The sequence below is a fragment of the Cervus canadensis genome, chromosome 33 (genome assembly GCF_019320065.1).
Source record: "Cervus canadensis isolate Bull #8, Minnesota chromosome 33, ASM1932006v1, whole genome shotgun sequence".
Lineage (NCBI taxonomy): Eukaryota > Metazoa > Chordata > Mammalia > Artiodactyla > Cervidae > Cervus > Cervus canadensis.
This window is the reverse complement of record NC_057418.1, coordinates 31,012,471-31,025,187: the sequence shown is the minus strand read 5'-3', so window position 1 is coordinate 31,025,187 and position 12,717 is coordinate 31,012,471. Positions and strand designations below refer to the sequence as shown.

Sequence of the window (12,717 nt, the reverse complement as noted above, 5' to 3'; positions counted from 1 at the left end):
ACACAGGGGATACGGGTTCAATCCCTGGGTCAGGAAGATCCCCTGGAGGAGGGCATGGCAACCCACTCCAGTATTCTTGCCTGGGAAATCCCACGGACAGAAGAGCCTGGCGGGCTACAGTCCATGGGGTCGCAAAGAGCTGGACATGACTGAGCCTCTGAGCTCACAATGCACGCACAGAGAAAGTTCGTTTTAAGCCCTCGAAACCGGATCTCCCAAACTGCAGGCCAGCACCGGCAACTCCTACAACACTGCCTCTTGTTCCAAATGAGAGCAAAGGCCACAGCCATGAGCAAGATGCTAATCCCCCTAATTTAAAGAGACACCCAACTGCCCAACTTCCTTGAGGCAGCTCTTGTATCGTGTCCACACACCTATTTGCCTCTGTGCATTAAAATTAGAAAAGAGGAATGGTTCATGCATAAGTAATGACCTAATTTCAGCTGATTTAGCCAAAATAGAGTTTAGCCTGATGACATACCACCAGGTAGGATGCTAAACAGGCTGCAGGTCAAATCTTCAGACTGTGTAAAGAAAACACAAGCAAGAAAAGAGTTGGGTTATTGTCATTCAGCTACTCCGTGCAATACAAGGAGTGCCTCCCGCGTTCCCTGGGCTGCGTTGTGTCTAACAGGACTCTTGTTTTCTTTCCCTCCCAACTCGGGACCCCTGCGGCCCCTCGCAGTTTAACCTAGTGTGTGCCGACTCCTGGATGCTGGACCTGTTTCAGTCGGCGGTGAATGTAGGATTTTTTATCGGTTCTATGAGTATCGGCTACATAGCAGACAGGTAGGTGTGCCATAGAAGTGGTGGAATTGAAACCATCGGAGGAGCACCCACCCCTGCTTGAATGCCCTCCTACCCCACAGCACACCGGCCAAACTTCCCTGGATGGTCACGACAGTCTTAGATGTCTCCTGCCACTCCGATAGCATGACCACTGTCTGTATTTTCTCATTCTCGGGGCTCATCGAGGGATGTTTCAGCATGGGGTGGCAGTGTTTCCTTGTGGGCTATCCAGAAGCTGAGGGTGAGACGGGAGAGATGACAGATGAAAGATGACTGGATCCCTTTCGTAATCCTGATTCTTCCTTTGGCTTCCTGCCATCCCCCTGGTCATCCACCTTCGGGGCCTCTTCCCCCTTCCCTCTCAAGGCCCAGAGCCAGGTAGAATCTTGCTATTGCTCTTACCTGAGTGCAAGGGGGTGCAGGATTCCTGAATCGGGGCCCCCAGATCCAGATGTAATTGTTGAGTTGGCCAAAAAGTTCCTTCGTGCTTTCCCTTATGATCTTACAGAAAACTTTGAATGAATCTTTTGGTTTCCCCAATGTATGTGTGGAAGGTGCAATATAACGATGAAAGGGAAGCAGGGTCTCCACACTGACAGAGGTAAATATTTGATTCCATAATGTCACATCCCGAGAGATAAATGAAGGGAGACTTCTCCAGGTGGGACGCATGGCCGGTGGTCCTCTCACCTGGGTCTGAATCTTCAGGAGCTTGTTTTCAGTGGCTCGTACCAATCCAGCTCTTCCTAGGTCTCTTATTTATCCATCGTTTTGTAATCCCACATTCACTGTGCTGAAAGTTCCTCATAACGTGCATCTTTACTCGTTGATCTAATTGATCAGTGATCAATTAGCATTATTAGGAGTCCCCCCAAGGGAAAGGGAAAGAAGAGCTTCCCTGACTGCTCAGGTGATAGAGAATCTACCTGCAATGTAGGAGACCCAGGTTTGATCCCTGGGTCAGGAAGATCCCCTGGAGGAGGGCATGGCAACCCACTCCAGTATTCTTGCCTGGAGAATCCCATGGACAGAGGAGCCTGGTGGGCTACAGTCTGTGGGGTTGCAAAGAGTTGGACATTACTGAGCAACCAACAAAGGGAAAAGAACAGAAAAACTGGCTCTATACTTGATAAGCACCTTAGCTAATATGGCCATCAGAGCTATAGTATCAACTGTTTACTGGGTGTGTTTCGTATGCCAGGCAGTGGGTGCAGCATTTTAAGCAGCATCATCCTCTTAAAATGGAGAAGGAAGTGGCATCCGACTCCAGTGTTCTTGCCTGGAGAATCCCAGGGACGGGGGAGCCTGGTGGGCTGCTGTCTACGGGGTCTCACCGAGTCGGACATGGCTGAAGCGACTCAGCAGCAGCAGCATCCTCTTAAATTGTTAGTCATCTAGTGAGATTGTGCTGCATAACTGAGCAATAAATACGTAGTCTCATAATTTATTATGAACTACACATGTTTAATTCTCAAATAAATGGTAAATATGCTTGCTGCCTTCTCCAACTCTATCTATCTTTGGTACAGATCAACCCAAACCTGTGAGCTTAATATGAAACGTAGGTAGAACATTTTGTCTGATGATGCTGCGTTGTCTGTCTGGATTAAAACCGGCAAATGCATTGAAGATGAATAAGGCTGGCTGAATCAGTCACACCTCAGGGGCCTCTGAACGTTCATGGCCAGGACTCCCTGTGGCAGCAAGCAGGAGGGGAGGGACAGAGGTAGCGCTAGATCTGAGGCAGCCCCGGGCCTCATGCCTCTTCTGTGACTGCCTGTGCACCCTCTTTGAGAGGCTCTTCTTGGGACTCTGTGTGGCGAAGAGGCTGGTGAGGTGCAAGGGGAGGGCATTTGCTTTCACTAGTATTGCCACCGAACTGAGGGTGGTGGTTTGGAGATGACCCTTTAAGAAGGAAGAAGCACCCAGAGTCCAGAGTCCGCCCTGCTGCAGCATGTGGCTGTCCGGGGCCCTGGCCCCTGGCTCCCTGTCCACCCCGGCTTCACTGGAAAGAGCAGACTCTAACACTCAACTCGCCAGCACGGAAGTGAGCAAATAGGTGACTGAGCTTCACAGTTGGCTAAATAAATGAGTTAATTATTTCCCATCCCACTCAGAGAGTAGGAGACGGGTTATAATTCTCTCCTGACAGTGCATTTCTGACTTAGAATCCCTGGGCAATTATCCACCTTCTTAGATGACCTCATCATTTTGTTCCCTTTGTTGAAATCTCCTATGTGAAGCTAATTAGTCATCATTCTTCCCCCCACAAGCTGCGCCCATCCCTCTGTTTCTTTTTCTTAAACTGTCTGAGTCTGGTTGGTTATTACCCCTTTCTCTTCTGCTGTGTGTGCAGGTAAGGGTATGGAATAAGGTGACCGCCAGAGGGGTCCAAGGAGGACACTTTATCTTTTGCACACTCAACGCCTGCTTCTGAATAACTGTCAGGTTTTATACAATGGTGCAAGCATCTCATGGGAACCCATGTGATGCTACAGATTAAACAAAATAGATTGTTATAAGGAATTTTAAAAAGATGACCTAACAGCTGAAGGGGTGAAGAGTCTTTTAAGAGCTGAAGTGTCTTTTAGAAGAAAGCCAGGAACACCAAGTCAGACTTTCTGAGGGTCAGCTTTGGAAACAGAAGGTGGGAGAGAGGGGAGATATATGCTAGAGAATTTGGAAATAAGCCTTTTGTAAGATGTCTCATTTGTTTCATCACTCAAACCTCCTAAGGAATGACTGTGAGAATCCCTGACACAAAAAAGTGATCGATCAGCAATTCCAGGTTTTTTACTCCAATGATCAGTAATTTAGTGTTAGGCTTGTAAATGTTTTATTTTATTTTTTTTATTTTTGACCATGGGTCTTAGTCCCCGACCAGGGATCAAACCCATGCTTCTTGCTTTGGAAGGCAGAGTCTTAACCACTAGATTATCAGAGAAGTCCCATCAGGCTTATGAATGTTTAACAATTGACTCTCTGAAGGGGAAAGCCCCGATTTGTAGGGTTTTCTGGTCTCCATGCTGTCAAAGCTACCATGGTGGTCCATTTCAAGCTACCAAAGTGAGGTCATGGAACACAGAGTTGGAGAAATATGCACCATCCGATGGCATTTCCACCATACAAATATAACAAAAAGATGTAAAAGACCTCATGAGCATAGATAAATACTCAAACACAGTAAAATAATTAGAAAGAGATGTTTTGCATATTTATTACGCTAGTTTTTAACATAATTTACTTTAGAGGAAGTGTATAGTTTCATTTTTCATAGTGGTGCACTTAACACTCAGCTCACAAATTTTCTGAAAGTCTATCAGTCAAGTTCTTGAGGGTCAGCACTATGCTGTTCAGATTTCCTGATGGAACCAGATCCAAACAGAATCAGAGTCCCGGTGGGTTGCAGTCAAGCTTACCCAACTCCGTGGGATCTTCCAAAATAAGCTGTCCCCTGCCTACTATGTGCCAGTCACTGTACTGGACGTCATGGTGTGTTATATCTCGCTTAGGATCCTAACAGCCTTGAAGAGGAGAGTTATTATCCACAGTTTGCACAGGAGGAGACTGAGACTCAGTGAAATGAACGCAGCACTTCCCAAATGTTAACATGCATGTCAACCACCTGGGGGGTTTGTTAGAATTACAATTCTGATCCAGTGGGTCTGGAGTGGGCCTGAGAATCTGCCTTTCAAATCACGTGCTGGTGATACTCATATCCCCAGGCCACAGTCGGAGTGGCAAGTAGTGAAAGGATTTATGAAGCCAGCGGTACTGGAGTCCACCCACTCTCTTTGATTTTCTCTCTTTCTTTCATTTAACCACTTAAGTGGTTCTGTTGTAGGAGGGCAGGAAGGTGGGGATGTCTCAAACCAGTCTCCCGAACCTCCAGCATTTCTTCCAGCCCTGCCTTACTGGTTTAATTGCCTTGTGTCTGTCTGTGAAATTGTCTCCTAGTGAACTGCATTTGTAGGTTCGAGTTTCTGAAGGTTCCCATGCTCTGAGTTTCAAATGGTGAATGCCCCCTCTCATCAGCCATGGAATTTTGTCACCTAGGGGAACACAATTGTGGTGCTTTGTGGCCACCTGAGTCAACTTTGGAAGTTGAAGAAATCTCATTTGAACACGTGCTTATAAACTCTTTGAGGATAAGTGAAGGGGGCTGGGTAGGAGAACGTGGAAAGAAAGGCTAAAACATTGTGTTGAGTTGTGACTTTGGAAGACTGGATAAAAGGCTAAGAGGGTATACGTTTACAGTGGGGAAACAGTTGACTGAGAATTCAGAAATGATGTCGTCAACAGTTTTGAGAAGTTTAGCAATTTACATTAATTCCCAATGAGACTGCTTGATCTTTAAATTTCAGATTTAAGGCATTAATAATACCCATAAGACAGCTCACAGGATAAAGTTCAGAATATTATCTACAGCCCTTGAGAAAGAACTAAAGGTCTTGACTGTGCTTAATGACGACATTATTATTATTTAGTCTCTTTTGACTGCTTGTCTTTGTTTCTGCATTTCGCACTTCTCTGGTTAAACTCATTCTTTGACTAAAGTTTTCTGTAGATGGAAGGCAGGCCGAGGACATGGTGGTGTAAGGTGGGGCCAAGAAGCATGCGGTCCGGTTCTGTTTCCGTAAAGACAAGGTTAAGCTCAGGTTCCCACATTTTCCTGTGCTGAGACACTCCAAGTTCCTTAAACCAACGAAACCCGAGTCCCCACAATAAAATGTACACAAGCAGGCCTGCTAGGGGCCTCCACGACAAAGGCCTAAGGGACGGGAACACTTGAGGTGAGGCCACAAACAACCGTTTCCATGGAGACACGCAAATACCATGAAGTCCAAAGGCAGTGTTGAAAATGCATAGAGAAATTCACCGAACACTGAGTTTTGTTTTTTTCTAAAGCGAAAGCTCCCGGGTGGGCAGTTGAGTCTGTATGTGGAGAGGCCCAACTCATGCGATGATGGAAGGCTTAGATAGGCCCTTGGGGCATTCAGGACCAGCGGGGGGGCGGGGAGGGGGGGCCTCAAAGAATCTCCCATCCCTGTGTGGGGCTGAGAGATTCTGCAGCCCAGAAAGGCAGACCCGAAGTCAGGAATTCTCTTGGAGGGAGTCAATCTGTACCTCTTGAATTTCCATCCTTCAGAGTTGACCCCCACTTTAGTTAGAGTTCCATAGCGTGTGTGAATTTTCTACAACCTTCGTGAATCTAACCTGATGCCATTCCCTCTCTTCGTTTTCTCTTCACAGGTTTGGCCGTAAGCCCTGCCTCTTGATTACAATCCTCATAAACGCTTCGTCTGGAGTGCTCATGGCCATCGCCCCAAACTACACATCGATGCTAATTTTTCGCTTGATCCAAGGACTGGTCAGCAAGGCAGGCTGGTTAATAGGCTACATCCTGAGTAAGAACACTTGTGAATGCAGCTGTGGGAACAAAGGTTGGCTGGCAAAATACAGTCAGTCTGGTGGGGGAAGCTACACAGAAAAGGGGACTCAGCTTCAAGACAACGTTGAAAGATTTTTCTTTCTGTATCAAAAGAATTTCTAAGATCTTTTCAGTACACTCATTCTACATTCCTCCTAGAAAGAAAACAATGAAATAGGAATGAGAGTAAAGAGTGTGCCATCCAAATTCTTATATAACGCTTTAGGAATTTTTGTTTTCTGTACCCTAGGGTGTTCCACAGAGAGAAAATCTAGCCTACCAGGCTCTTCTTGTTGTTCTGTCACTAAGTTGTGTCCGACTCTTTGCAACCCCATGGGCTGCAGCGCGCCAGGCCTCCCTGTCCTTCACTGTCTCCCAGAGTTTGCTCAGACTCATGTTCATTGAGTCGGTGATGCCATCCACCCATCTCATCCTCCGTCGTCCCCCTCTCCTCTTGTCCTCAATCTTCCCCAGCATCAGGGTCTTTGCCACCAAGTTGGCTCTTCAAATCAGGTGGCCCAAGAATTGGAGCTTCTGCTTTGGTCCTTCTGATGGATATTCAGAGTTGATTTCCTTTAGGACTGACTGGTTTGAACCCCATGAACTTTAGTACTAGGCTCTACAGAGAGAACATTCAATGGGAAACATGCTAGATTTATAAGAGACTTTATTAGTTTGAATGCATCCACTCTAGCAAACCACAGTTATCCTCAAATATGCAAGGAAACTGAGGCTACAAGTACTGTGGTCAATCTCGGGTCCTCAGCAAGCCACGTGTAGGACCAGGAATATCATTTACATCCTACTCATTAGGAGCCAGGCCTATGCTTAAGCTCCATGGATTATAGGAGAATATTTGCATTATAGCAGCAGAGCATCTTTAAAGTAATATTTAGAAGAATTACCACACACTTAGATCTTGGGAATTCACTTCATCATTGCTTTTCTTTTGGGTGCATTCAAGTAGCATCCACACACAGGGAAATGGGCTCTGAAATTTAAATAATAATAATAAATCCTTCATTTCCCACAAGAGAACTAGAATATCTGTGCTTAAAAATTGGCCCAGTAAAGGGGCCAATAAATCCAGGGCATTCTATGAGATGAAGAGGAAATGGCGCCTAATACTTTTAGGTGCCGGTCATGGCAGTCACCTGATCTATGAGAGGACAACAAAGAGATTACTGCACGCGGTTACTTGATGAGAAACTTGGTTTCTGAAAGCACGACATAGAAATACGTAGCATTTTTTTTTTTTTTTTAAGTACCAAGGATCTTTATTCTTAGGTCTGATATTCAATCTGTGGCTGCAGATAATATGTCACTATTTAGAGAATAAAAGTTCCCATTATCTTCATTCAAGTCTTCAGCCACAAAGTTACACCTTATTCTCATACAAGATAAGGGCTGGTAGGGGATTAAGGAGGTACACTGAGGAGAAAAGCAAAAGGGAACAAACACTTTTACAAGCATATCGTCCCAGTTACCGTGAAGGTTACGTTTCAGGTTAACTTACAAAAGTAGTGACAGAACCATGATTTCAGTGAAAATCAGCACGTTATACCTTTTAAAAAACCAATTCAGAAATACTAAGTCAGGCAAGCATGCAAAATTCAGAGTATAAAAAAATGCAAGGGCTGGCGGCCCAAACAGGTATTTCCCTCAGAAAGAAGGATTTGAAAATGCTGCACAGAACCAAAGGAATTAGAAGCTGAATTAGCAGACCCATTTCCTCAGTTTATATATAAGGCAAGTGGGCAGACATTAACTGGTAAAGCTTACTCAGCCAGATTAAGAATGTACAGACGTCTAATTCCTGGTGCTATCTGCAACTACATGTATCTAAAATACAACGAGATAAATATCCAGAACACATCAAACCCACTGATTTAAAGAAAACATTTCAAGGGTGGGGGTGAAGTTGTTATTATAGCATAGCAGCACATTACACATATTTAAGAGATTAAATGGAAAGAAATAATCTCTTATTTTAATGCTCAGTTTTGATCAACACAAGTTTCCAGCCAACTTTCTGATGTAGAGCAAAAAAAGTATATTCTTCAGTTTTCTTCTACACTTTTTTGGGCCTATCTTTCAAAACTGAGCACTGGGTATTTTTAATGTAAGTAATGGGATGTTATATGTACATTCTAATTACACATTTTAGGAATAAAATGCATATTTCAGTAATTCATAGTGTATTTATAAAATGAAAAGCTCTCTATCAAAATACACTTTTCACTGGGAAAAATAAATAAAACAGACAAATGGATCTACACAAAGTAAAAATTAACTTTGGTAGACTTCACTGTGGAGGACAGTCCATAACAAGCTCATCTGCCCTTACTCCTCCAGAGTCGATCATCTTCCGAGTTAAGATTTTAAAAATATGTTTTAATTGATATCATTATGTTAATATTTGTTTCTTATTCCACATCATCTTCAGCCAAGCTCTGGAGCACTTACAATTCTCTGACTAATTGTTGGGAGCTTAGTCAGAAGCATCTGGAACACTGGTGGTGGAAGAGTTTGTTGCAACACTTGCAGTAACTGCTGTGGCTGTCCACACACAGCAATTGCATTTGTCAGATGGTCCACACCCTTCTCATATTCACCTTGAGCTAGTAATTCTTCACCAAGCTGTATTTCTTCTAGAAAGAATTTCTGAACGGCTTCAGCATCTTTAAGATCTTGGAAAGACCAGCTCTCTCCTTGGCAAGCTTTTGTTTCTTTCTTCGTTCTCGCAGCCTGTTCTTGAAGTTGGGGTCACTCCGTCTCTTGCGGTCGAAATAAATGCAGTAACCGATGAAAAGGGCCCCGCACACGCCGGTGGCGATGGCGCTGTTCCGGCCCACCATCGTCTCTCCACCGAAGAGCCGGGTCGGCTGCGGCAGGGCCCGCAAATAAGCCGTTGACCGCGAAGCCTCGGACCCCAATACGTAGCATTTGAATTCAAATTTCAGCTTCCTCTCAGTAATTTCTCCTCCAATCCCTCCAGTGTCTTCATGGTTCACTTGCCATGTGCCCTTTTTCTACTTTTCTGCTTGCTACCCCAAGACCTCATCCATGACCCCAACCACTTTGAAAGACAGCTGTTTCTATTTATTAAGTATGTACACAATTTCATCTCTCTTTGTAAGTACTTTTGGATAGTTCACAGCACTTCATAGAAATAATTTCAGAGAACATTTCTATTTGGTTTACAAATAGTTGAAATCTTTAACACGATAAACCAAACATTTAAAGCAAAACTCCGTGGTTCGTGGAATGTCTGGCATGTCAATTCTAGAATGTTTGTGATATAAAAATGACTATTTCCTAAGTCCATGTACCATGGACTTCATACATCTGTCATGGTGTATGGCATGGGATAAGAATAATTATACCACGTGCAGTGTTATGCCTTTAAACCAGCTCTTGGAGAATAAAAAACCTGATTCATAGTGTTTTCCAATTTCTAAGTTGTGAATACTCACACCATGACTGATTTTAAGATACCAATGGGTTAAAAATCAGCTTGCAAAGTTCCTAAAAATTTAGTTTTTGCCAGCCAGTACTAGCTCACTTCAGTCAACCTGGAAACCCACCCCTTAGGTTTTCAAGCCATTTGCACACATTAACAGGATGGCCAAGAAAATGTTTAACTCATGTAAGAGGACATGAGCTATTATACTGAGCTATTCATTTACGTGAAAGTCATCTATGCTCTAAATTCAATGCTTACTCCATGTAATGTGGGATTATGAGATTTTACACTAATGCAACAGCAATAATAATAACAGAATAGGTCCCAAAGGACATTTAAAAATTTTCTAAGAGCTGTATAGAAAATTCTAGAGCTTGGACCACATTTTCGAGGTTGGCATCCTAGTTGTCCTATCGTTGGATCACCAGCTTACTGTCATACTGACTGGTGCTGACCCTTTGGGTTCTCTCTGCAGTTACAGAATTTGTCGGGCTGAACTACCGGAGGACAGTGGGGATTTTCTACCAAGTGGCCTTCACAGTTGGACTCCTTGTGCTTGCTGGGGTGGCCTATGCGCTTCCACACTGGAGGTGGCTTCAGTTCACCGTGACTCTGCCCAACTTCTGCTTCTTGCTCTATTACTGGTAAGTCCAAGTGGGACAAAAAGGAAATAAACTGAAACATTTAGCTAAAAAGGCTGTCTTCCCCAGTGCACACCATCCTTCCAGCTTGAGATGTCCTTCACTCTTCTATTTCTCGGGAAACCCAGGTCCCTGTTTCAGGGCTGAAAATGACAAGCTTCCACCTGTCTCCCTCTCTGGAAATCAAATGTTCTTTCACTTTGAACCAAGAGCTTTATGACTTGGATCTCACATTTTCACATTATTTATGTGGTTTTAAAAATTAGCTTGTAGTGGCCGTAATACCCTTCGAAGAGACTGACAACACTACTGTTCTTACTCTGCCTCTCCTTAGAAGAGACTCCAAGACAGAGAAGGTGAAGGGTGATGCTTTTATCACCTCTTGCCTTGCCAGGTCCGAAGCAGACATCCCCAATCAATCACAGCAGTTTTTAATCCCAGATTAGGCCAATGTGGCACCCCAGTCAGACCATACCAATCAATCAGAGTTACCAGAGCAAGTGAAATGTCAGTCATTCCTGCCCAAGGGAAACATGGAAATAGAAGAAACTCTCAAAAACTCCTAATGTGAGGTTACCTGAAATAAGTCAAAAAGGGTGCTGGATTATCAACCAAATCTCCTTTGCAAAAACCCACTTATTTAGTTCCTGGACATAGCTACCTGTTGTTCCTATAGGTGACTTTTCTAAAGATTTAACATCCAAACCCTTCCCAGGAAGCCTGTTTCTCCTCCAAAAGCCAGTAAAATTCTGAGGATGATTCTTAGCTGCTTCCCTATATCCTTTCTACTCCCTTTTTATCTCTGAATCCACGCCCTTTTTTTTTTCCCCTGTTCTCATTAGGAACTCATTATTTATTGCCTGGATTTCTGGACAGATTCATAACTGGTCTCTTTGGCATCAGCTTTCCCATCCTCTAGTCCATGCTTCACATTGCATTGGAAAAATCCAGGTCTAGCTCATTACTCTTTGGCTTAAATATTTTTCAATAGTCTTATTCTCCTCAGAATAAAGACCTAATGCTTTAGCATGACAGGAAAGGCCCACCTATTATCCAAGTTCTGTCCATCTCTGAAGCACTTTTTGCCACTTTTGCTCAATGGAGTCAAATTTAGTTTTCTTACAATTCCACAAGCCCCACAATAGAACTGCGTTTTCAAAAGAGCACTCAAGATGAAGATTACAAAACAGGTGTTTGGGCTGTTTTGTTTTCTTCAATAAATATTCAGAATTTGGATTTCTGGATAATACACTAGTTCTATTTCTAATTTTTTAAAAGGAATCTCCATACCACTATCCATGGTGGCTGTACCAATGTACATCCCCACCAAAGTTCATCAGGGTTCCCTTTTCTCCATATCCTCGCTAGTACTTGCTGTTTCTTGCCTTTTTGATAACAGTCACTCTGACAGGTTGAGATGATATCTCAACTGTGGTTTTGATTTGCTTTTCCCTGGTGATTAGTGATGTTGAGCATCTTTTCATGTCCTTAGTGGCCATCTGTATATCTTCTTTGGAAAAGTGTCTATTCCAATGCTCTGTTCATTTTTATTTATTTTTAAAATTAAAAGAAGATTTGGCTGTGCCGCATCTTTGAGGCTGTGAGTGGGCTTTCTCTAGTTGCAGCGAGTGGAAGCTACTCTCTAGTTGTCATACATGGGCTTCTCATCACAGAGGTGGCTTCTCTTGTTGCAGAGCACGGGCTCTAGAGAGCAGCTTCAGTCGTTATGGTGCATGGGCTTACTTGCTCCACGGCATCTGAAATCTTCCCAGACCAGGGATCAAACCTGCGTCTCCTGCATTAGCAGGTGGATTCTTAACCCCTGGGGCCATCAGGGAAGTCCCACTCTGCTCATTTTTAAATCAAATTGCTTGGATTTTTGCTATCAGGTTGAATGAGCTCTTGATATATTTTGGATATCAACCCCTTATTCAATATATAGCTAGCAAGTATTCTCTCCCGTTCAGTAGACTGTCTGTTCATTTTGTTAATGGTTTCCTTTACTGTGTGGTCTCCACACACTTTTACTTCCTCTGTAGATACAACCAAACCTCGCTATGTAAGGTCTCTCCCAGAAATTGGCTTGTGACCACTGAACGGGTGGGGGGCCAAGTAGGATGTTCCCCTCTACTTAACAGCACTGATGACACTTTTTCTGTACCCCAGGTGTGTGCCCGAGTCTCCTCGATGGCTGATCTCCCAGAACAAAAATGCTAAAGCCATGAAGATCATTAAGCATATTGCCAAGAAAAATGGAAAACCCTTGCCTGGATCTCTTCAGGTGAGCCAGCGGCTGAGGTAGCAAAGCAGGGAACTGTGAAAAGGAGGAAAAACCATGCGCTGTCTCCATGGGGAGCCGCAGAAGGGGCCCACCTCCCATACACAGCAGG

The 12,717-nt window shown here is 43.9% G+C and overlaps 1 protein-coding gene and 1 pseudogene across 1 annotated transcript in view; one reads left to right on the top strand and one right to left on the bottom strand.

The window, feature by feature from the left end:
• SLC22A2 (solute carrier family 22 member 2) overlaps nucleotides 1–12,717 on the top strand; it is a 32,797-nt gene that overhangs the window by 2,252 nt on the left and 17,828 nt on the right. Inside the window, exons 2-5 of the mRNA XM_043457360.1 lie at nucleotides 686–789; nucleotides 6,043–6,197; nucleotides 10,162–10,330; nucleotides 12,494–12,608. Of these exons, the coding sequence (XP_043313295.1) occupies nucleotides 686–789; nucleotides 6,043–6,197; nucleotides 10,162–10,330; nucleotides 12,494–12,608 (543 nt within the window). The remainder of the gene's footprint in view (nucleotides 1–685; nucleotides 790–6,042; nucleotides 6,198–10,161; nucleotides 10,331–12,493; nucleotides 12,609–12,717) is intronic.
• On the bottom strand, nucleotides 8,647–9,108 carry LOC122434158 (annotated as a pseudogene).